The sequence below is a fragment of the Portunus trituberculatus genome, unplaced genomic scaffold (assembly GCF_017591435.1).
Source record: "Portunus trituberculatus isolate SZX2019 unplaced genomic scaffold, ASM1759143v1 PGA_scaffold_523__9_contigs__length_663829, whole genome shotgun sequence".
In the NCBI taxonomy this organism is placed as follows: domain Eukaryota; kingdom Metazoa; phylum Arthropoda; class Malacostraca; order Decapoda; family Portunidae; genus Portunus; species Portunus trituberculatus.
Genome location: NW_025541692.1, coordinates 335,793 through 360,552, shown reverse-complemented (window position 1 = coordinate 360,552; position 24,760 = coordinate 335,793). Strand labels below are relative to the sequence as shown.

Here is a 24,760-nt window from a genome sequence, read left to right as displayed (position 1 = left end):
GTACCTTCCAGAGGTTGATGAATGGGGTCGTGAGTGGTTTGGACCATACCGTGGTGTACATCGACGACGTGGTAATCTTTACCGACACTTGGGAAAACCACTTGCTAGAACTGGACAAACTGTTGGGTCGGCTAGCAGAAGCCCATCTAGTCGCCAACCTCAAGAAATGTGAGTTTGTGTCCGCCCAAGTACAGTATTTGGGGTATGTGGTGGGGCGCGGTGTGGTGCGCCCACCGGACTGTAAAGTGGCCGCCATCCGGGATTTCCCGAGACCCGGTAACCGACGCGAACTTAGGCGATTCCTGGGATGTCTAGGCTATTATCGCCGCTTCCTGAAAAACTTCGCAACGGTGGTGTGCCCATTGACTGACGTTTTGAGGAAGGAGAAAAAGTTCGAGTGGAGTATTGAGTGCGAGGAAAGTTTTGTGAAATCAAAGGACATTTTGAGTAATTACCCCATTATGCTTGCTCCGAACTTTGACAAGCCGTTTGTGTTGGCCGTAGACGCCAGTAATGTGGGAGCTGGGGGTGTCCTCTTGCAGGAGGATGACCAGGGAGTGGAGCATCCTGTCTCTTATTGCAGTAAAAAGTTTAACGTAGCCCAACGGAACTACTCCGTAATTGAGAAGGAGCTCCTGGCCCTGATCATCGCCCTGTAGAACTTTTCCGTTTATGTGCCTACTTTTGGTCCCCCTGTGAAAGTGTATACTGACCATCACCCTCTGAAGTACTTGAATGGCTTGGGGACCAAGAATCAGAGGCTAACTCGCTGGAGCTTGTTCCTCCAATCCTACAATCTTGAAATAGTCCATGTGAGGGGCGTGGACAATGTCATCGCCGACTGCTTGTCCCGTGCTTGAGTCATGTACAGTACAGTAATCTATTTTTGCCTTGTCGGGCCTTAGCAGTCGCGCTACTGTAATTTTGTTTGTTTTTCCCTCCTGAACTTATCATTTTTATTTATTTTCCAATTTTGTAGTGGTAATATTTATTTTCTTTTGAAATTATAGCTTCACCCAAGAACGAGTTTTATTGCATAAAACTCTTTCCTTGGTGGGGGCGTGTTATGTATAGGTTATTATTAATTGTAATAGGTTCATATTTTCTCATGTGTTCACTATGCCAAGGTCGCGTGTGGTGTTCCCACGGTTTGGGGTGCTTTGTCCTCGTATACCTTCGAGAAAAATCTACGTGCCTCTGCCTGTGTGAGAGGGGGAGGTGGGGTCCAACCCACCCTGCCTCACTCGTTGCAGCCGCTGATTGGCTAGTTTCCCGCCACGAGTCTCCAGGCTCCGTGAGGCCCTCATTCGGCCGATTTCTTAAACAGTGTAATCCTGGGATACCATGTAGAAAGTTAGGTGGACACACAGAATCCGATTTCTTAAAAGCATCTGACGCGGTTCTGTGCCTGGCTAGGATCCCACAATATTGGAACATTCGGGTGTTGACCCAGCACACAACGTCGGGCAAGGATACCCACCCGAAAGAGAAAGACGAAATGTAAGAAATGTATTCATGATGTATAAAATCGCTTCAGAATAAACAATATATATGTTATTTTTCTAATTTTGTTAGTATTTCTCTATTCTTTCAAAGCAGTAACCGTATAATCACTAGTAAAATGTTTTAAGACAACATGCATGGTCGCCCTGGGATTGCGGCGCGACACAAGCAAAACAAACTTCATCTGCTGAGCTGCACCAAGCTGGGAATTACTTCGTAATAATGGTACGTATAATATATAAATATATGTAAAATAGTCAAAATAAGGAGCATCATGCAAGGAGTGTCCGAATGTTGCAGCATGGTTAGAAGTGAAACTATCAAACCCACCTGCCACTCTCAAGAAACAAAAGTTACTACGACGCCTCATCATAGTACTACAATTAATTCCAGTTATTTATTTTGCACTTTCGGCTCTTTTACAAAAGGTTTTAAGCTCACACGTCCCTCTACTATCAGCAGTAGGTATGACAGGTTGATTGTAAACACCACAACCCCGCTGATTAGTAGGTTAGCTTGATATGCCGTGGAGGGAGGAGAGGGATTCATCCCCGGTTAAAATTAGGTTATTTTTGTTTAATATAACAGTGGAAAAGCATAACAGATAAACATATATACATGAGAGAGAGGAGCGATGTAAACGCTGTTAAAAGTGAAAGAGCTGTGAAGAAGGACCGGGAAACAAGGTGAATGGGAGGGACGTGGATAATATTAGGTGGAGTTGCGCTTTTCTATTACCAATATAATATTCTGAAACATATTTTGTCTTGAAGTAGGCACGATTAGGTCAGGTTAGGTCAAAGCAAGGTAAGTTAGGTTAGCTTACGTCAAGATGAGGTTTATAGATTTACCATTACCACATGATAGTCTAATTTACTATTATTATAATCATTTGTTGTTAGGTTAAGGTAATTGTCATTTATTACATATTATTATTATTATTATTATTATTATTATTATTATTATTATTATTATCATCATTAGTATAATTGCCTGTACATGAAGCACATACTTAATGCATTACTTTGTTTTAAATACAGTTAAGTGTATATGTAATCATGTATTACCTATTTCAGGCCTTAGAACTTTTCTGTGGCATTGTTAATCTCCTACAAGAACTTGACTATGAGAAAATAGAAGAAATTCGGCGCTTGAGATTACCACGTACAGTACTACGGGATCGCAGTGACCCAATGGTATACCTCACGGAAGAGGAATTCATCCAAAGGTAATTATCCCAATCGTGGTAGTTATATTTTTCTATCTATTTATAATTATATATTGGCATCTTTTTTTGTGGAACATTTCTGAAAGATTAAAAATTTCAACAGGTATCGACTATCAAAGGATTAGTGATGTGACATCAAGCAGAAACTAAAACTAGTGTCTTCACAGCTACAGCAACGTGCACTGAGAAATTTCAGAAATATGATATCAGAACTGGAAAATGAAGGTAAACAATGTGATCAGTTTAACAGTGGTCGCTATACTGAACAGGTACAATACCTCGCCTCAGATTTTGACGGGTTTTCAAGATAGAGCAGCAATGGAACCTGTTGCAACATATATGTATCATACACAGTCTTACCCTTCCTACCCATATTCTTACCTAATACTTATAGGGAGAACTCTACCAGTTTGTGCTATTTCACAATAGTTTATGATCTTTTATTGATAAACTTTCCATCTCTGTTCTTTCAATGTATATTTGTGTGTATAATTTCTAAGTGGAAGATGACATATACAGAGAAATGTACACCTCAATGGGCAATGTAATGTTTTTATGTTTGGTTGTGTTGTGGAGATACAATTAAAATGTACAAGTATAAAATAAAATAACAATACTACACTTCAAGTTATTCTTTATTTTATTTTCTTCAGTGGTACCTTATGGTAGTGGTTGGTGTATACCAGCTACCCTTTCAAGGGCTGCAGCAATTCTCTCTGCAGCAGATGCCATTCTGTCTGCCGCCGACCCAATTTTATCGGCAGCAGAAGCTACGCTGTCCAGCGTTGTCGCCACTTTTGCAGCAAGGGCCTCAAATGTTGAGGCCAGTTCATCACGAAAGTGTTTCTGCTGCTTGGCACACCTGCCATAAGCAGCAGATTTGCTTTCTGCTGCCTTCCTCTTTCGTCCTGTGAAGGACTGGTTTTGGGTGGCAGCTGTGGCACTACTGCTGCGAGCAGAGCAGGTGCCTTTTTTTAGTACAGGATGAGCGGAGGTTCTAGCACCTGGGAGGTCCACATCATCTTCCGCATCTATAAGTTCTGCAAAATAGATAAAACATATAAGTTACACATCTTGAAATATTTTCACTAATCCCCACTTCACCCCATGCTCTATTCATACATACATCTTGTGGGGTATACATACATTCATACATTCATATACATTCATACATACATCCTCTCACTCTTGCCATCTTGAACTCTCTCACATTACCTTATCTAACTGACCAGTCTCAGGCAAAAATTTTAATTACTTGTATATTTTGCCTATCTCTTGTATGAAGTGTCCAGGCTTGACATTCATATAGAACAATCTTTTAAAAGCAGGACTGTATGGAATGTTGATTAGCTGTGATAATGGGCATACAGTCAGTTATTCATATTTTAAGTAATAGCAATTAACAATACTTTCTTCTCATTGGTTATTGAAAGTACAATTTATTGGTTAAGCTTTTTCAGTTATAACACCCATCGGGCTAAATAAGTGGATACTAAAATGTAGGATTTTATGGAAGAAGTGTTATGATGGCTTGAATGCCTTGAGAACATAACAAATTGATAAATTTCCTCGAAGGCAGTTAGTACTGAAGGCATTCAAGCCATCATAACACTTCTTCCATAAAATCCTACATTTTAGTATCCACTTATTTAGCCTGATGGGTGTTATAACTGAGAAAGCAACCAATAAATTGTACTTTCAATAACCAATGAGAAGAAAGTATTGTTAATTGCTATTACTTAAAATATGAATAACTGACATACCACAGTCCTCACTCCTGATGATAAGTGGACTGCCAGGGTTGTCCAAGACCAGATCTTGTGCTGGCTGCTGTCCTGCAGCTTCAGGTGTGTCAGAGCTGTAAACACAAAATTATATATTTATATTATATTATGATATATTAAGTAAAAATTTTGTTTTACATATTCCACATGCATGGGAAGCCAGTTCTGCGGCTCAATGTACCTCTGTGATGAACAATTGCACGTTCTTGCTAGCAATTATATTTACTTGAAAAACATTGAAACTACACATCTGGTTAGGTTAGGTAAGGTTAACAAAAATGTGTAATTGTTCATCGTCGTGGTATTGGGGCAGGAGTGTCGGTTGTGGGGCTGGTGTGACAAGGGTGTGGGACCATAATGACTTGAAAGCCATGCATGCACTCCTGTTTTTTTTTAGTTTTTATTTTAAACATGTTAAAAAGTTCATAAAAATAGGTTTTCAACTCACCACATTCCAGTGCTGTGGAATTGAGTCGGGCCAGTACGCATGCTTCTACAAATTCACTATCAAAGATGTCGTCAGGTACTGGCAGCCTATTATTAAGGATCAGCTGTACAATCAGCGTTACCTCATCAGCTGGTTTTGGTGGGGCTGGTGGTGGCCCACCACCAGTCTGATGGGTTTCCCGGATGTACCTGCTGTGATCCTTCTTCACTCTGTAAAAACACACCCATTAATTAATTATTTTTTACTTTATTTATTTATGTATTTATTTACTTAGTTTTGTTTTGCAGACACTACTACATTCAAAGCTACATGAATAATCTTACATTATGTTAGGTTATATCATTTAAGTTTGTGTTATGTTAAGCTAAGTTTCTTAGGGTTGAACATATTGAACAATGATGTAATGAATTAGTGAATTTAGTGATATGACACAAAGTTATCCTAACCTAACCTATTAATAGTTTGAGGAAGAAAATGCATCTGAGAAAAATGTCTAACAAAATGTGCACTTCCTAATATCTAACTAGTTTTCTTCTCACACAGTTTTCCTGTTTTGTAAAATAATACTGTTTGCTTTGGTCTGGTTTGGGTTTCTTTAGGTTAGGCCATGATTTGGTTAGATTGAGGTTAGGTAAGTTTGTTAAGTTATATTTGGTCACCTCTCAATATTTTTTCTGGTAGATTTACATGTTTTTGACTGATTTATCCTAACAGATTTCGTTGCAAATCTACCTAGTTTTCATGGGAGGAGGGGGTAATACTAGCCACCTTTACCAATAGTAGTAGAAATACAGTAGTAAACTAATTCCTAAATCATAACAATTACATCAAAGCTTCTCATGTTTTCAACCTTAATTTACCAAATGGTGCATGCTTTTCCTCATTTTTATACTTACTTATTCTTTAAGTACTCCCAAGTCTTCTTCAGCTGATGAGTATTCTTGGGCTCCGCCGTGGAGAAACATACATTGAAGTTCTTAGTTATTGTCTCCCACGCGGCTTTTCTCTCCAGTATACTAGTGTAGTTTGAAGGTTTCGTGTGTACCACAGGGTGATCTCTAATTTGTCTCACGAGATACAACTTCTGGGCGTAAGAGAGTGGTGTGCCTTTTAGGTCCCTGGTAGCCATGGTGGTGTTGAGCTGCGAGAAGCGTGTACACTCCAGCATGAACTGTTTGAAAATGGCGCTTTGTTTACATCAGCTGATACACAGGCCTGCCAATCTTCTACGAGGAGGGGTACCAACACTTGCGAATCGTCCGCATTTCTATGGGATGCTAGAGTACGAGTATAGTTGTCTACCTAACAACACACGGGTCGGTGCGCCAGCGTTTAAGAAATCAAAACTTAGGTTTCGGGTGCTACCACACCACAGTGGTGTGCTAACCTACAAAACGAATTTCTAGATGTTTAAGAAAGCGGCCGATTGTGTTTAGACGCTTATCAGACGGGACTTAGGCAGGACGTGTGGTCCGAGGGGAGCTGGCCTGGCATTCTCTATATTCGTATATTATATAATTTTATCTTTGTGAAAGTGGCACTGTCGGGCTAAGTATTTTGTATCTTCGTATATTTATATATATATTATTATTGTAAAAGTCATCTCCAGCAAACATCAATCCCGTATTATTAACAACGTAAGTTAGGCTCTCGTGAGGTTAGCTTCATCACCACGAGTGTTTCTAAGTAATTTCCATATTTCATTTATTATCGCGTGCATTTATATTCTTTTGGCCAGATTATTGTGTTTTCCCACCGAAGGTCTCAGGTTATCATATTTCTTTCGTTAATTCATATTATTCTTCGTCATATGTAATTTGTAAAGTGTATCCTAAAATCCCATCAATAATCAGTTCTCTATATTTTACGTGGTGTTTGGTTATTCCCAAGGTCATTCAATTCTTACAATATCATTCGAATCTGGAGTGTTGCTTTTCTAAACGTGGTGTTCCTCCTGCTTTATCTTAATATTTAATAACGCAGTCAGATTCATTTATCCAATTTTTCCTTACCATTTATTTTACGCAGTCAGATCAGTTTATCAGTTTCATTGTATATCGGGAACCCACAGCCGGAAACGTAACAATATATATATATATATATATATATATATATATATATATATATATATATATATATATATATATATATACTTCTTTCCACTGTGTAATGTTTCCGGGGGACGCCCCAGGAACTTATTACGAGAACTTACTACAAGAACTTACTATGTGCCATGTTGTATGTTCTTACAAATTTTATTTAGTGATCAGTGATTACAAACCTTATAAAAAGAACTCATATTTTTGTGAGTCATGTAATGAAAATTAATGAAGTGAAAACTTGAAAATTAGTGAAAATAATTAATATTTTTGTGATTGATATGAAATTTTGAAAATTAATGAAAAGAATCAATATTCTTATGAGTGATGTAATGAAAATTAGTGAAAGAATTAATATTTTTGAAAGTGATCAGTTGACAATTACTGATATGACCTCATGTTTTTTTTGTGAAAAATGAACATTCCAGTGTTGACCTCACATTTTTTTTTTTTTTTTTTTTTAGATGAACTCTTATTTTATAGTGTTTATTTATTTTTTTTTTTTTTCTCTCTCTCATGATCATTACTTTCAGTGCGGGGTCGCACTGTTGTGCGTGCCCGAGCCATATATTATGTTAGTATGTCCTTTATGTACTGCCCGTTTTCTGTAAAACATTCTATGTATAGAATCAGTTTGGCTGGCTTGAGGTGACGTCACGTCTTCCCCTCAGTTTTCGCTCGGCCGCCTCAGGCGACACATACGCCGCAGAGCCGTATTGTTAAACGTCCCCTTCGGACGAGAGACTCCTTGATCATAAAAACGGTACCGTTGAAATGTTTTGAGCCTCCATGGGTCCGCTCGGACAGGACCGCAAGAAGGTGTAAACATACCCGCCTCTTCGCCTCTCCCTTCGCAGATGCTGGTAGCTCCTCCACGATTATCAACTCATTTTTATATCAGGTAAGCCTATTTTTGTACTTTGTAGTTACTTTTTATTAGTTTTATTAGGTAGCAAACCTATATATGTCATAAAAAGACTGCCTTACCGGCCAGTTTCCCTAAATAAGAGCATGGCAAAATAGATGCTTGCACATTGCCTTGCCAAGCAGATTTTAACTCAATTATGTGATGAAACGAGTATATTCCTTAAGATTTTTGTTATTCGTTAGCAGTTTTATATCAGAAGTAACCGACAGGAGGAATATAAAGAACAGTCTGCATTCCTTTTGCTTTATATCATAGTGCCATAATACCTGTGTGGGGAATATCTTACCATGCCTATTTAGGCCACTTTAGTACCAAGATCGCCTTTTATTCTGAGTTTGTTGCCACTTGTAAGGTGAACAATGACAAATTTTAACTTAGTAGGGAAAATATCCAGTGAAATGAGTTCCAAAAGAAAACAATTTGAGTAAATCAAGTTACTTATCTTTAAATCTACACAATTATGAAAGCAAGGATGAAATACTGTGCAAATGACTTTTTGATGTAAATGATTACATGTATTCTTTGTGGCTTATTAAGCCTAACTGTACTAACCTTACTTAACCTAGCTAACTTAACTTTCTCCCTCTATGTGCATTATGTTACTATATGTAGGACTGAAATTCTGACCAATGTTATGTCTTACATATGGTATTAATTTGAAGTTATCATTGGTTTCAGATAAACATTGTTATTGGAATTACAGGTATTTGTGACCATGGCCAATTATCTTCGCATATGGGATGACTGGGAGTTTTGGGAGGAGGATGAGGAATTTGAGGCAGCCCAAGAAATTGTTGCTCGTAGACGTCGCAGGATTGTTAAAGGTAATCATGTCTTTACTCATAATACTAGTTCATACTTTGTAGTGTACTTATGTATATACTTTTATAATCCTCTGTGTCTGATACTGTCAGTAAGATCCTACATCATTATTTATAGTATGCTGAAAACCTCTTGTACTTGGGGAAGAAATATATATGGCTAACATTGTGTTTGTCTCTTCCCTCTTTTTGCATTGGAAATGTCACATGATATCCCCAAATTAAGCCTTTGTTTTTTATTTATTAATTGTTTTTTTTTTTTTTTTCAGATAGGATGAACCCCTTCACTTCAATGAGTGACGAGGAATTCATCGACCGGTTTAGGCTCCGAAAGGATTCCACTCATGATCTCATTGAAGAAATCAAGGATGATCTTGTAGCAACAACAGATTCCAGTGGTAGGTCTCAATATTTGCAGTAAAATTCACTTTGCTTTTAATTTGAAAAATGTGTTAGAAATTACATTGAATTTAGCCCTCAAGTACACTGTCTTTCTGAATATCGTCACAAAATCCTTGACAAACTGCGTCATATGACCGCGCTTTAACATCAGTGGATTGCCAAAACTATTATATATATATACCTTGTCCTTGACAGGCTGCCCCGTCCCACCATACCTGCAGTTTCTCATTGCAATGCGGTGCATGGCTACCGGCGATCACCAAAGAACTGTAGCTGATTGCCACGATGTGTCGCAGACAACAGTCAGTGAATGCCTGAAGACTGTTTCAAGAGCAGTTGCCAGTAGGAGTAGGAATTACATCTGTCCTCCCTCTGGCAATGATCAGCACCAGTGTATACAGGCATTCTATGATATTTGGGGTATGCCAGGTGTTGTAGGGGCCATTGATTGTACGCACATTGCCATTTTAAAACCATCAGTACAAAATTCTGAATTATTTCGTTGCCGAAAAGGTTTCTTTTCCATCAATGTTCAAGGTGTGTGTGGGCCAGACTTGCTATTCCATAATATTGTTGCTCGATGGCCTGGAAGTGTGAATGATAGCAGAATTTTTGAAAATAGTCGGCTGTATGCAGATTTAGAATACAATCTAAATCCTAGATACCATCTACTTGGAGCTGCTGCTTATGCATTAAAAAGATTTGTTCTCACCCCAGTATCGGCTCCAAGGGATGCCCATGAGAGAGCATATAACATCAGTCATTCCCAGACAAGAAAAGTTATTGAAAGAGCATTCGGTGTCTTGAAAAGAAGGTTTGGTTATCTTGGAATGAAAATGAGGACTGATTTAGACACCACTAAAGCCATTATTGTTGCATGTTTTGTGATGCATAATATTGGGGTAAAAAGTAAATTGGTTTTACCTGATGATCTAGAAGATGACAACCAAATTAATGTTCCTAACAGAATGGCTGAAAATGTCCAAGAAAATGAACAGGCAACACGCAAAAGGCAGCAGATAATCAGAGATCATTTTTAAGCTTGTTGCCTCAGTGCTGTAGAGCAGCATTAGTTACCTTTTCCTACCACATCATTCTCTGTAGACAGGTGTAGGATTTCCCACACCCTTAATAATGTGTAACATAGTTGTTCCTTTATGGTAAGAAAAAAATAAAGCATTGATTCTTTGCATTTTATTATTAAATAACATCATGATAAAACAAAAAATCTCCAAGAGAGGAAACAAAAAAAAAAAAAGCAGTGTTACATTATTTATTGTACTAGCAATTTTTGTTCTCATTTTCAAGTTTTTTCAAGGCTATCTGTAAGAGTACCTCAGCCTCCTTCTTCCGTATCTCCATATCCTGTATTTGCAAATCTAATAAATATTCTTTTTTCCTCATCATTCTTTTTTGTGTTTCAACCCTTTCTTTTGTTACATTTCTTGCCTCTGTGGCATCTAAATAAAAATCGGTGTCATTGAATTTTCTTTTCGACTTCCCTCTTGGTGTTGAAGTGGTGGGTCCTGGTGTCTTCTCTAACACAACTGTCTCCTCTACCATTGCTACCTGTGGTGTGACCATGACCTCCTGTGGTGTATCCAAGGCCACCACCTCACAGTCCATGGTGCTGGAGTCTCCTGTCATTGGATAAGTAGTTAGTTGAGTGAAAAAATAAACACGCATATACATTTTGCTTAGTCTGCAAATGTATCAGTTAAGTATGCAAATACATGAATTAAAACAACAATTTGTGACATTTTTATTATAATTATTATTATTGTTATTATTATATTTTTTTTATGATTATTATTGTGCGTAATAGTAGTAGTAGTAATAGTACTATAACATTCCAAAGTTTAATATTATTACCATTGATTTTTATTCTTATCAATATCAGTACTTTAAATCATTCCAAAGGGTACAATATTATCTTGCAAGTTAATTTAATAATAGTGCATAATGAGCTTACTAGCTTATTCCTATAAAAGCATTTTTCTTACCAATCCCAAAGAGAAACTTGGTAATTCGGATGAGCCGACCATGTCGGTGTGACTTGGCTGAGAATAAATACATTTTAGTGTGTATTCAAGTACTGGTAAGTGCAGCTGAACAGTAAACTATTTCATTTTACTGTTTTCACTGTACTGTACAGTATAGCTTAATTGTAAACATAATAACTTTTTTGCTATTTCACTGTACTTAAATAAAGTTGTGGATTCAAAATCCAATACTGTACATAATGATATTACACATGCAATATAATGTTATTATTTGTTATATATGCTTCCAGTGAATTAAATTCAGTACAAAACTGAAAGGGAAATCTATTAGTTTGGTATCTTACCAGTAGATGGCATGGCATCTAGGTCATAGGGGTTTCCTATATCCTCTATATCAGAGCCAAGGATTTCTTAAGCTGATGCTCCGAGCGTACACAACCAAGGTTGTGTGAGTTGAAAGTCCTGGTAATTCTAGCCCAGGCCTCCCTTTTCTGTAGGATGGTCTTCCCATCCGTTTTTTTGTTTTCAAGAGTTTTCTCATCCCTGATGAGCTGTATTAATAAGTCTCTCTCAGAGATTGAGATGGGGTTTGCTCTTGTAAATTGATTTTTTTTCCATTTTCAGAGGAAAATCTGAAAAAAGAAATATGGAATAATTAACATTAAAAATACCGGTTAACACTTATATTAGAGGGTTGGACAGGAGGGATGAAAGGATGAAGAAAGCCTTATGCAGTGAAGCTGCAGGAGGAGGGGAGGCTACCTCACTGTGCATTATCTTTTCATTAATATTTTAGTTTATTATTTTTTTTTCAAAGAAGGAGGCATAACTAGCCAAGGGCAACAAAATATCGGAAAAAAAAAGGGGGGCCCACCGGGCTGCCAGTTCCCTTAAAAGACAGGGACAAATCTCCAACTAACATTGGCCTTCTCTCTCTCTTTACCTCCTAATTTTCCTGCCACATGTGGAAGTTTTTCCTCTATTTCACTTGGACAACTAACATAAACACTTCTACATTTATCTGTTTGCTAAGTTTAATGAATCACATATGAATAAATGTAGTAGCATAAATTATCAAGAGCGTAGTTTTGGGTTATATATTAATTGAGGTTAATAAGTTAGGTTTGCTAGGTTTAATGAGTTACAAATCATTATTTTAATAACATAAACACTTACCCTATTTAGATTGAGTTACCTAGTGGGGTTGACCAACTCATACAACAAGAACAGGTAGAGGAATACTTGATATAGATGGTGATAATTTTATGCTCTAAAGGTGACTGAGTATGTAAATCAGACAAAGATGCTATTCCTATAATACATTTTAGTTCAGTGTCTTATGAAATGTCTTGATAAATTTTGCTGGATAATGGAAGGAATCAAACTTTATTTATTTTATATAATATTTTTTTTTTTTTAAATACCAAATAATATGAGTCAATTTTCGTTCCAGTGTCTTATGCAATAAAATGTTTTAATAAATTTTGCTGGATAATAGAAAGAATCAAACTTATTTTCTATAATATATTTTACTTATAATACCAAATAGTATGGGTCAGTTTTTGTTCCAATGTCTTATGAAATAAAATGTCTTTGATCAATTTTGCTGGATAATGGAAGGAATCAAACTTTATTTATACAGATTTCTTGATGTTAGTATATGTATGATTCAGCTAGTTTTGATGTGGATGAAGATGGTAAGAGGTTTCATATTGATGGTGAAATTGTCTAATTCCTGGAATAAAAAAAAAATGTTTAGTTTTGTACCTCTGTATTTCCTCCTGCCTAAAACTTAACCATTTTCAAGAAATGTGTCACAACACATGTCTAGACTTTATCCCTTATTTTTAATTACTTGTATGTAGTTACTTATTTCAAATTTATTGGTGATACATTGAGAATTTTTTTTTTTTTTCAGAGATGAAGTAGAAGAATATTCTTCCATTTTTCAAGTAACTACTCCACTCTCTCTCTCTCTCTCTCTCTCTCTCTCTCTCTCTCTCTCTCTCTCTCTCTCTCTCTCTCTCTCTCTCTCTCTCTATATATATATATATATATATATATATATATATATATATATATATATATATATATATATATATATATATATATATGTATATATATTGCCAAATTGGGCATAGGTGTTATAATTCACACAAATTAATGCCAAGAAATGTTAGGACCACCTGGCAGCCCTGCGGCCAGTTGGTTTCCTGACTAAAAAGGATATGGTGGCTTGGCCGTCGTGCTTCCGATCAGATCTCAAGGTAAGAACAGTGCTTGAATTACCTATTGTTATTATCATTATTAGAATTTCAGTCGCTGCATATTACTACTACTACTACTACTACTACTACTACTACTACTTTCCGAGGCGTGAGTTACGTGATGACACGCACAGGAACTCGTCCATATACGCACAAAGCACAATTCACTTGCTTCTTCACTCGTCCTTTGCACGTTTTAAGGAAAAAGCTTGTTTAAAATTTGTGGAGGTGCCCCGCCTGTTGACGACTCGCTCCTGACACTGTTGTGGTGGTGGTGGTGGTGGTGTACACTGTAATGGGTAGTATAATGTAGGGCTAGACGCTCGCTGCACGCACGGTGGTCATGACGCACGTACACTCATTCACTCACACATCACACACACACACACACACACACACACACACACACACACACACACACACACACACACACATACACACACCGCGTAGTGAAGGGGTTAGCACGCTTGACTAACAATCGAGAGGCCTGGGTTCGAGTCCCGGAAAGCGGCGAGGCAAATGAGCAAGCCTCTTAATGCGTGGCCCCTGTTCACATAACAGTAAATAGGTACGGGATGTAACTCAAGGGGTTGTGTCCTCGCTTTCCCGGTGTGTGGAGTGTGTTGTGGTCTTAGTCCTACACGAAGATCGGTCTACTCTATGAGCTCTGAGCTCGGTCCGTAATGGGGAAGACTGGCTGGGTGACCAGCAGGACCGAGGTGAATTACACACACGCACACACACACACACACACACACACACACACACACACACACACACACACACACACACACACACACACGGACACTCATTCATTCACACACACACACACACACCCTTACCACCAATTATCTCGTCTTCTTCAGTGGCACTCAACTGTTCCTTCGCTTCTATAGACGCTACACTGAACATTTACTTCTACTAATCTAAACTGGGAATCTTCACACATCATTACATTGAAACAGTCCCTATGAAATGAGGCGTTTTCAGTATTCTCCGCTAGTTTATTTCTCTCCCACCCTCTGCTGGTAACTCCCTCTAAGTGAGCAGTATAGGCAAGCTTCACATACATATAGTATTGTCTTTGATAAGCTGGCTGTTCCTTTTACCAATTTCTCTTTTCCAACTGACTGCCCTCACCTTTATGCTCATCGCCTGATTGTTATGTCATTAGTTATTGTTGTTATTATTATAATAATTATTATTATTATTATTATTATTATTATTATTATTATTTTGTTGTACTACTACTACTACTATTACTACTACTACTACTACTACTACTACTACTACTACTACTACTACTACTACTACTACTATACTAAAACCCATCCGTACCTACCCATAGGGCATTGGCCATGTCTGCCGTGAGACTATGCCAAATCTCCAATAAAAACAAACTACTCACTGTCCTGTTGTCATAGCATTATATAAACAAAAATACGTCCTCAGAACATTCAGAAACCTTATTTAAGTGGTAGATGATATAAATAATTGTCATATACGAAAATAAATTAAGCTAGTTCATATACATGGACGGTAATGTGTCATATTAGGTCAGGCGACGTTGCCACTTACGACCCAGGTGGAATTTCCCGGGGAGGTTGGGGGGTGAGTCAGGTCGCCACGCACGTGTCGCTTCACTTCTCCTCTGGTCACTACCATGGAAGGACCCCCTGACGCTTCCCCGTCATACACTGTCTTGCGCAGCCAGACCAAGGAATTCATATTCCACCTTAATAGATATTTCTTGCAAGAGAAAGCAAATCGGGCAACACTTACCTTTAACTCAAGCAAGGAACCACTCAATATATTACTGTGTTTCTACTCGTATGTGCACTTATTTGACAAACATGTAAATAACTTGTCTCATTTTCATGTATATAACCAGAATCTTTATTGCATTTAATGTACTATATAGCTGCATAGGTATTTGGGTCTCTTCTGACTTCTTTTAGTGAAGTAGAGAACGATCATCACTCCGTTTTCTTTGAAGAAGGTACTGGTATAGCAGTGGCAACGTCGCACCCAAGAGGAGCCACATCTTGTGGGTAGGTAGGTTTTAGTATACTGCTACTATTACTATTGCTGCTACTATCATATTTTATTCATTTATTTATTTACTTATTTAATATTATTATTTTAGTACTACTACTATTACTACTACTACTACTACTACTACTACTACTACTACTACTATATTACCACCATCATCATCACCATCATCATATCATTATCATCATCATTACAATCACCATTATTGGCGGTGTAATAATTCAAAGAAGCAGAGTTCACCAACTCCAGCCCTGCAGGTCATTAACCTGGTGACCTTCAAAGACGATTGGTAATGTCAACAAAATGGTCTAACTGTGCACAAATGGGGGGCCGCCGTGGTACAGTGGATCCGTGCGTGCTTTGGGATCTGATGGGTCTCCAAGCGCACGGGTTCGAATCCTGTCTACGGTCTGAGTGTAGGTTGGGCTTCCTCACTCCGGGCAACGGTTTCCTAGCGGGTGGGCTTTGAAATAGGAGATACCCTTAATACGTATCCCCTTTAGCCCATAAATTCCCGTGAAAAGCTCACATGGTATAAAAAAAAAATCTCAAGGTAGAAATGTGTCCCAGTACTGAAGGTGTTCATTAAGAGAGGTAGCTTAATGCCTCCTCGCTCCTGCCTAACTGCCTGACTGGCTAACAATTGCACCAACTCTATTACCCCTCTCGTTAATGGCCACAGTTTTCACCATCTTAATCCCCACGTAAGTTTGTGAAGCTGTATAAAATCACCGAGTAGTAAGCGTAGAACATAGATATGGTAATGTGTCACGGTACTGAAAGGGTTAGCTATCTAATCATCAATCACACTTTGAATACCCTCACCTCTCGTTTCAGGCACCACATGTTTGCCTCATAATTCCTTCTCTACCTCCTTCCGTCTCAATTATTCTTCCCTTGTTGCATTTGCAACCCACAAACTGGTCTAACTCACTGCATTTTCGTCAATACAACTCAATTCAACTGAAGCTTCCTTAGAAAAGTGATCCGTTTATGATACGGTTTTACTCTTCATTTTTTTTAATAAAGATTCTTTGATTTGGAGTGTTACGGCCCGCCCGTAACATGCATTACTACCATCACCTCCTCCGCTTGTTACCTCGTTCGCCACCTCTCCGCCTCCCTTCCACGTCACCGTCTCGTGAACCTTCCACGCCACCGTCTCGTGAACCTTCCACGTCACCGTTTCATGAAGCCCGGCTACTGTCCCGAAGTTGGATTCACGCGGCCCCTTTCGACTCAACCGAAAGTGTTGAGCCAGCTCTTGGTTTTCTGGATTGGGAGTTGAGATCCAAGCCTCAACCAGTGAACACAACGCCTCTTGGTTCTGCCGTGGGATCAACCATCACCCAGCATTTCACCACTGCGACACCGCATAAGTATCACTTCCCTCGTCCGTGTTTTCCACATTGCCTCTATATAGGATTAGGATTATTGTTAGGTATTAAGTTGGGTTCTTTATTGTTGTATTTATTACTGTGTTATATGTATATGTGTATGTCATTTTCCTGTGTTTCATGTTATATATCTGTGTTTCATGTTTCTTGTTATATATGTGTCAATTTCATTATGGGTTATTAAAGTAGCTTTTAAAGTGACCCCTTTGCATTTCCTCACCAGTTGAACCTGCAGTGTTTTTTTTATTGTTATTGTTCACCGGCTCTCCGATGCCAATCTTACCAGTTTAACCGGTGAACGTAACAATTGGCGACCGTGACAGGACCATTATAACCCATGTTCAGTGTTCCATTTTTCCAGTGACTTTTTTCTGTGATTGCTTGTGTTTCTGTGGTGTTGTGACTCTGATGTGTTTTTTTCTGTGACTTACTCTGCGTGTGGTTTAAATTTACCTTTGTGCGATCAAGTGGCTCCTTTTGGGTTAAACGTGCTTCGTGACTTTCATTGGTATCGCATAGCAGTGGTAGAGCAGGAAACCAGGTAGAAAGGCGTGTTCACCGATAGCACTTATCTCTATTTTTGCACATAGGCAGGTGTGTAATAAGTGTTATCCAAGTGTTGGGATCATCATATGTTCATGCGAACCCTCAATGCCCTCACTTCGCGGATCATTTTTCTCGCTAGTTAGAATCGGCCATTTTAACTAGTCTCTCAGACTAATCCGCCTCCTTATCAATAACAAGTCTCAGTACAATTCGCTCCTCACTCTCAAGTCTCGTAACTAGAGTAATCCGGATCCCTCTTAATGCCGTAACTCTCTAGTTTACCCCTCATTAGTGATTGTACTCATAAGTGTTTACTTAAGTATAATCTAGGTAATTTCCAAGGTTGCCTTTATTATCACTCTGCCAAGTTCCTCACTTAAGTAATTCGCTTATCATTTTTTTGTTGTGGTTTAACATCTATTTAATATGGCTTCCGCTCAGTTTAACGTTGAAGATTTTTGTGCCGACCCTTCTCTGGAACAACTTAAATATGCTAATATAAAGAAGGACCAATGGAAAGCCATCGCTAAACATTTTGATGTTCCCATCACGTCTCAGATGACTAAAGAGGTCATTAAGAATGTAGTTGTTGAACATCTAGTGCAAGAAGGTCAGTTGCTAGGAAATGCCATAGAAGAGTTAACTCCCATGTCAGCCTCTACGAGGACTATAATACACAGTCCCCAGGAAGAACAGGATAAGAGTAGGATAAGTCAATGGGAAATTGAGAAGCTTAAACTAGAATACCGGATGCATGAAAGACAAATGCAACTACAGGAAAAACAAATGCAACTACAGGCAGGAAAAGAAGATAAAGATAAAGAGAGAGAATTACGGGAAAGACAAATGCAACTACAGGCAGAAAAAGAAGAAAAGAAATGCAACTACAGGCAGAAGAAAAGAGAGAAATTTCAGTTACAACTTAGAAGGCAGGAGAAAGAGATATAAAGAAATTCAGGAGTTAGCCCTAATCCTGCTACAGCTGCTCCGCTAGTTCCCCTTTTGATGAATCTGATGTTGACGGGTCATTTCGCGCTTTTGAGAGCATTGCTCATAGGAATAAATGGCCCAAGGATCAGTGGGTGTCTCTCCTTGTCCCTAAGCTAGTAGGAAAAGCTTATAGGGTATACAACGGCCTTAGTGATGAGGTAGAATATGAAGAGATCAAAGGTAACATTCTAGACGCCTACTCTATCACTTCTGATGGATACAGACAACAGTTTCGAAAGTATGTGAAACCAGAGTCTCACACCTATGTTGAATTCGCTAGTGAGAAACTAAGACAATTTAAGAAATGGTTAGCCGCTCTTAACATTACCACCTTTTCGGAGTTGCTCAATCTAATGGTCCTGGAAGAATGGAAGAACAAGTTACCATTTAATATTCTGAGGCATGTGGAAGAACGGGGAGAGAGTGAGCTTATGTCTGCCGCTAAAGTGGCTGATGCGTTTGCTTTGTTGATGGGATCCCTGGGTAGTAGAGGTCGTGGTTCACTGTCTAATGTTAGGTCCTCCTTTGGGGAAGGTTTTGGGGCGCGGGTGGTAAGCCAACCGGATTCTCGCCAAATGCATATAATTCCCCCTGGTGTACATACTGTAAGAAGCCAGGTCACACGATCCAGAAATGTAGACACCCAAATTGCAAGGGTTCTCAACGTCAATTTTCTTTTGTGGCCCCTAGACCTAACACATTTGAGAACAAGAAACCAGTGGCCCTAGCTAACCCTGTCAACTCTCCTCTAGAACTTTATGACTCGTACATGTATCAAGGTAAAGTGTCCTGACTGATGGTAAAGACAAGGCAATAAATATCAAGGTTCTGCGTGATACAGGTGCTGCCCAATCCATCTTAAGGGAAGATGTCATCCCTAACATCAAACAGGCTTTCACTGGGGAGAAGGTGATCCTTACAGGTCTCGAATCACAGCTCTCCTATCCTTTGGCTAATATTAGCTTACAGTGCCCGTTCATTTCAGGAGAGGTTGAGGTAGCCATTAAACCTGGTGAACTGCCAGTACCGGGGTACATCTTGTACTGGGTAATGATCTTGCGGGTAACTTGGCTGTTCCAAACTTAATTGTTCTTGATTCTCCCTTAACAGAAAGTCCCACTAAGACCCTGGACGAAACATCCCTCACTTCTTCCCAGTGTGTGCAGTCACCAGGTCTCAGTCCAAGTCCCCTGCCCTTTCATCACCTCCTCCACCAATGATTGCCTCTACTGACAACTTGTATAATAACATCATTTCAAAGGAGAATTTGATTAATGCTCAGGAACAGGATCTCACTTTGGCTAAGATCAGACATGTGGCCAGTGAGACAAAGGATATGTCTAAATTGCCTTGTTTTTATTATCAGGAAGGAGTCCTGATGCGTGCCTACAGACCTCCTGAACTGAAACAACTAGACACCTGGTCAGAAACACATCAAGTTGTCATCCCTTGTCTGTAAGACCAGCCATTATAGAACTAGCTCATGATGGATTGTCAGGTCATCTAGGCATCCAAAAACCTACAAGAAGGCTCTTCAACATTTTTTTGGCCAGGAATGAAAAAGGATGTGTCACACTATGTAAAAACATGTCATATATGTCAAGTTGTGGGTAAGCCTAACGAACGCCTTGTGCCAGCTCCTCTGACGCCTATTCCAGTTCAGACGGAGCCCTTCGAAAAGATCATACTAGACTGCGTAGGGCCCTTACCCAAAACCAAACGAGGGAATCAGTATTTGTTAACCCTCATGGATCCCACTACCAGGTACCCTGAAGCATTCCCTCTTAAGAACATCACATCAAAGACCATTGTAAAACATCTAATACATTTTTTCACCTCGGTAGGAATTCCAAAACAAATTCAGTCTGACAAGGGTAGCAATTTCACTAGCCATTTTTTCCAACAGATAGTGAATGAGCTAAACATCGACCATGTTACCTCCTCGGCTTACCACCCCAATCCCAAGGCTGTCTGGAGCGGTTTCACCAAACATTAAAATCCATGATGAAGAAGTATTGCTTGGAGCATCAAGGAGACTGGGATGAAAGTATTTCTTTCCTTCTCTTCGCTTTAAGAGAATCTCCTCAAGATTCTTTAGGTTACTCCCTTTTGAATTACTCTATGGTAGACAGATCAGGGGCCTCTCAAAATATTAAAGGATCAATGGTTTACTCAAAATACTCCTTCAAGCCCCAGTGTGTCTGACTACATCAGTAACCTTAAGAATAAAATCAGTGAAGTCAGATCTTTTGCTAAATCAAACTTCCTCAAATCTCAAACTAAAATGCAACAGAATTCTCTTCCCAAATCTGTCATGAGAAGTTTCAAACCAGGAGACAAGGTTTTACTTTTTCTCCCACTCCAGGCAATGCTCTTCACAGTAAGTTCATGGGACCTTATGTTGTGGCTCAAAAACTAAGTCCATTAAATTATGTGGTCCACACTCCTGACCGTCGTAAGGATTCCCAACTTGTTCATATTAATCTAATGAAACCTTACCACTCCAGAGAACCAGAGGACGACTTGTCTCGCGCTGTACCTGTATGTCTGATAGGAAAGGAGTCTGGTCCTGTGCCCCCCGAGGAAGAGTCCGACATCGAATTCCTCTTCTTGTCACCTAAAGGACGCCCCTCAAACAGCCAAATCATGTCCAACCTTGATGAGGTGTTTCCTTCCTTAACACCTTCACAACAGTCTGATCTTAAAAAGTTATTGCCAGACTCCTACCCATTGCCCTTGATAGAGGACCTTATAGATAGTATAGGAGTAGCCAAATTTGTAACCACTATAGACTTGCTTAAAGGTTACTACCAGATTCCCTCTCGGACGAGGCCCAAATAATATCCGCCTTCATCACTCCCTTCGGACTATACCAATACCATGTGATGCCCTTTTGCGTGTCTAATGCTCCCGCCACCTTCCAGAGGCCTATAAATTACATAACTCAGGACTTGGAGGGCAACATCTACTTCACCGACCTGTTCCTGGGCGGCACCTTCCTCACCTACGGCACGGAGGTCATCAACTTCCCTGACATGGACCCCGAGAAGCGCATCGATCCCATGACAAGCATCTTCCCCAGAGTCACCAAGTGCACCTTCAGGAAGTTCGGCCCTTCGGGAACCATCGAGACCCACGACACCATGTGTGTGCTGGCGGTTAACATCAACGAGAAGATCTACATTTTCATCTGGTTCTGGCTGGTCTCTCTCACCACCATCACCGCTGTCTGGCTCGTGTATCGCCTCCTCGTCATCGTCTCCTCCGATGTGCGCTTCAAGCTTCTGCAGGTTCTTCCTTTGCGAGGTGCTGTGTCTGGTGGTAGGGGGTGGACAACATCATCGCCGACGCCTTATCAAGATCTCCGTCTCACCTCCTTCATGAGCCCATTACGGAGGTCTTAGGGGGGAGGAAATGTTACGGCCCGCCCGTAACATGCATTACTACCATCACCTCCTCCGCTTGTTACCTCGTTCGCCACCTCTCCGCCTCCCCTTCCACGTCACCGTCTCGTGAACCTTCCACGCCACCGTCTCGTGAACCTTCCACGTCACCGTTTCATGAAGCCCGGCTACTGTCCCGAAGTTGGATTCACGCGGCCCTTTCGACTCAACCGAAAGTGTTGAGCCAGCTCTTGGTTTTCTGGATTGGGAGTTGAGATCCAAGCCTCAACCAGTGAACACAACGCCTCTTGGTTCTGCCGTGGGATCAACCATCACTCAGCATTTCACCACTGCGACACCGCATAAGTATCACTTCCCCTCGTCCGTGTTTTCCACATTGCCTCTATATAGGATTAGGATTATTGTTAGGTATTAAGTTGGGTTCTTTATTGTTGTATTTATTACTGTGTTATATGTATATGTGTATGTCATTTTCCTATGTTTCATGTTATATATCTGTGTTTCATGTTTCTTGTTATATATGTGTCAATTTCACTATGGGTTATTAAAGTAGCTTTTTAAAGTGACCCCTTTTGCATTTCCTCACCAGTTGAACCTGCAGTGTTTTTTTATTGTTATTGTTCACCGGCTCTCCGATGCCAATCTTACCAGTTTAACCGGTGAACGTAACAGGAGGCAGGGTTCACTTGGAGAGAGAGAGAGAGAGAGAGAGAGATTTTGATTTGATAAATTTATTATACAAAAAAGTATCAAACAGTACAAAATACCTAAACAACAACAACAACAACAACCACACACACACACACACACACACACACACACACACACACACACACACACACACACACACGAGGCCACGCAGGACCAAAGAAACCCTCGCAGGGCAAGGGGATTAGGAAAATTGGGGGAAGCGGACAAGTAGTTCGTCCAGGACGTTTGAGGTAGGAGGTGGCGGCAGACAGCATCCAGCGGCAGGCCTTGGGCCAGGAGATGGTGCACAGTGGGGCACGCCAGGCAATAGTGTTCTATGGTATTGGCCTGGGGAGTGTGGCATAGGCGACAGGCTGCATAGGCGGGCTCCCCACACCCCAGCAACCTGCCACGGTGGCCGGTAGCCCAGCCGCAAGCGAGCACAGATCACGTTGTGTCGCCGAACTATCAGACCACGGCGGCGGTAGAAATATGGTGAGCGGCAGACGGACTCATAGTGACACTGTAGAGCCTTTCGACGCCGCGGCAGCGCTGACCAGGCAGGAAGGCAGCAGAACGGATCCTGCCGAGGTAGCAGGGCAGGGAAAGGGGATGACCAGCACCACAAAGAGGGAGACGGCAGGCTTCCTTCGCTAGGCGGTCCACGGTGGTGTTGTGAAGTAATCCTATGTGAGAAGGAAGCCAGATAAACTTGACTTAAGGGCGCGAGCAGGTAACAAGGACAAAAAGGAAAGGATTTGTTGAACAACAAGAACGTGGGTGGGATGAAGAGCAAAAAGAGATTGTAGAGTCACAAATGATCACAGCACTCACACCTCTCTGACAAACAAGACTAACTGCATCCAGGAGGGCATGGAGCTCGCACAACGTTGAACTGGAATGATCACGAAGACGGCGGCCGGAGGGATGGATGGATTTTTAAAAAGGCGCCGCAGCAGCCAAGGTCATATGGCGCCGCTTCAAAAATTTAAAATGTCTAAAAACAGTTACAAACAATACAGTAGTTTAAAAACTAAAAAAGGACTATAAAAATAAATAGAATATTAAAATACATAATAAAATAAGAATAAAATTCATAGCTTTGGGAGAAGGCCAGTTTCTCCCAAAAATCTAAAAACGTCATGGCCTTGGGCCAGGCAATCTGGTCCAAGGACCTTTGAGATATAATAGACACCGCTATCTCTACTGCGACAGCGGTAGAGGTAGCGGTATCGTAACTCTATCAAACTAGGGCACTCTACTAATAGGTGCCGCACGGTGCGTAAGCGGCACCAGGCAGTCATCACAATAAGGTTGAGGGTCCCTGGTCAACAGGTACCTTTGTGTAAGGTACGTGTGACCTATACGCAGTCGCGCTAATAAAGTCTGTAAACGTCGATTCCGAACATGGGTGTATGTCCAGTAAGGGATAGAGGAAGTAGTGATCTCTCCCATTTTCGAGGTTGCGACCCCGGTTAGCCATCTCCTCTGCCAAATTGTTGCAACTGCCTCACGAATTAGAGGAAAGACATCTCGAAATGGAACAGGGGCAGGAGATGGAGCGCGACTTGATGCCTCTTTAGCGAGGCGATCTGCATGTTCATTCCCTGGAACACCAACGTGACCAGGGACCCAACAGAACCCAACACGATATCCTCTTTGTGTTAGAAGGTATAGCCATTCCAGGGCTGATAAAACCAAAGGATTAAGGGAGACTGTGCAAGAGAGAGAAGTAAGAGCACTGCGACAGACACTAAAAATTGTAAAAGACGAAACCGGTAGAGTAAAAATTATTTGTAAAGCTAGGACTATGGCAGACACCTCCGCAATAAAGACGGATGCAACTGAAGGAAGGCTGCCAGACCGTTGAAAAGAGGGGAAAACCACACTAAATCCAACGCCTGCGTCGGATTTGGAGCCATCAGTAAAAACAGGGATATCATCAGAATGCATAAAAAAGTGTTCTAAAAACCGTGCGTGGGACAGAGCTGGCAGAAAATACTTCTTGCCATCCATGGCAGGGCATAATGCGATAACAGGAAGCTGCCAATAACCGACGCTAAGGCCAAAAGGTTTAGGGAGACTCGGTCGAGTGACATTTGCCTGTGAACGCTAGTCCCGCAACATTGACAGACAAGGGACAGAATCGGGAAGGCGGTGGATGCGAAACCAACACCGGAGCATCGAAGACTGGC

The 24,760-nt window shown here is 40.4% G+C and overlaps 2 protein-coding genes and 2 long non-coding RNA genes across 6 annotated transcripts; 1 reads left to right on the top strand and 3 right to left on the bottom strand.

The window, feature by feature from the left end:
- Positions 1-3,374: 3,374 nt before the first annotated feature.
- LOC123500976 lies at positions 3,375-4,587 on the bottom strand. Its single transcript, XR_006673524.1, has 2 exons — positions 4,495-4,587; positions 3,375-3,771 (listed from the first exon to the last, which is right to left on the bottom strand). It is a non-coding gene; the product is annotated as an uncharacterized LOC123500976 (long non-coding RNA).
- Positions 4,588-4,774: 187 nt separating this feature from the next.
- On the bottom strand, positions 4,775-6,246 carry LOC123500972. The gene is made up of 3 exons (XM_045249524.1): positions 5,860-6,246; positions 4,964-5,172; positions 4,775-4,845 (listed from the first exon to the last, which is right to left on the bottom strand). Exons 1-3 carry the CDS (start codon positions 6,129-6,131, stop codon positions 4,775-4,777), a joined length of 552 nt encoding a protein of 183 aa, XP_045105459.1. The 5' UTR covers positions 6,132-6,246.
- Positions 6,247-7,694: 1,448 nt separating this feature from the next.
- On the top strand, positions 7,695-10,619 carry LOC123500973 (putative nuclease HARBI1). 3 transcript variants are annotated; one of them, XM_045249526.1, is made up of 4 exons: positions 7,695-7,963; positions 8,669-8,814; positions 9,081-9,209; positions 9,409-10,619. In XM_045249526.1, the coding sequence occupies exons 2-4, from the start codon at positions 8,706-8,708 to the stop codon at positions 10,251-10,253; spliced, it is 1,083 nt and encodes a 360-aa protein (XP_045105461.1). In that variant the 5' UTR covers positions 7,695-7,963; positions 8,669-8,705; the 3' UTR covers positions 10,254-10,619. The 3 variants fall into 3 exon arrangements, with proteins under 3 accessions (XP_045105461.1, XP_045105460.1, XP_045105462.1); XM_045249525.1 differs by having other exon boundaries at positions 7,696-7,963; positions 8,694-8,814; XM_045249527.1 differs by lacking the exon at positions 7,695-7,963 and having other exon boundaries at positions 8,694-8,814; positions 9,085-9,209.
- Positions 10,620-10,835: 216 nt separating this feature from the next.
- LOC123500978 lies at positions 10,836-12,009 on the bottom strand. The gene is made up of 3 exons (XR_006673525.1): positions 11,561-12,009; positions 11,186-11,273; positions 10,836-10,853 (listed from the first exon to the last, which is right to left on the bottom strand). It is a non-coding gene; the product is annotated as an uncharacterized LOC123500978 (long non-coding RNA).
- Between the last annotated feature and the right edge of the window lie 12,751 nt (positions 12,010-24,760).

Bases quoted from the DNA above. Each gene is read 5' to 3' on its own strand.
- LOC123500973 (XM_045249526.1), top strand. From the start codon at position 8,706: ATGGCCAATTATCTTCGCATATGGGATGACTGGGAGTTTTGGGAGGAG. The intron at 8,815-9,080 runs GTAATCATGTCT...TTTTTTTTTCAG, and splicing joins ACGTCGCAGGATTGTTAAAG to ATAGGATGAACCCCTTCACT. The intron at 9,210-9,408 runs GTAGGTCTCAAT...TGTCCTTGACAG, and splicing joins AGCAACAACAGATTCCAGTG to GCTGCCCCGTCCCACCATAC.
- LOC123500972 (XM_045249524.1), bottom strand. From the start codon at position 6,131: ATGCTGGAGTGTACACGCTTCTCGCAGCTCAACACCACCATGGCTACC. The intron at 5,173-5,859 runs GTAAGTATAAAA...GTGTTTTTACAG, and splicing joins TGGGAGTACTTAAAGAATAA to AGTGAAGAAGGATCACAGCA. The intron at 4,846-4,963 runs GTGAGTTGAAAA...TTGTCACACCAG, and splicing joins TTCCACAGCACTGGAATGTG to CCCCACAACCGACACTCCTG.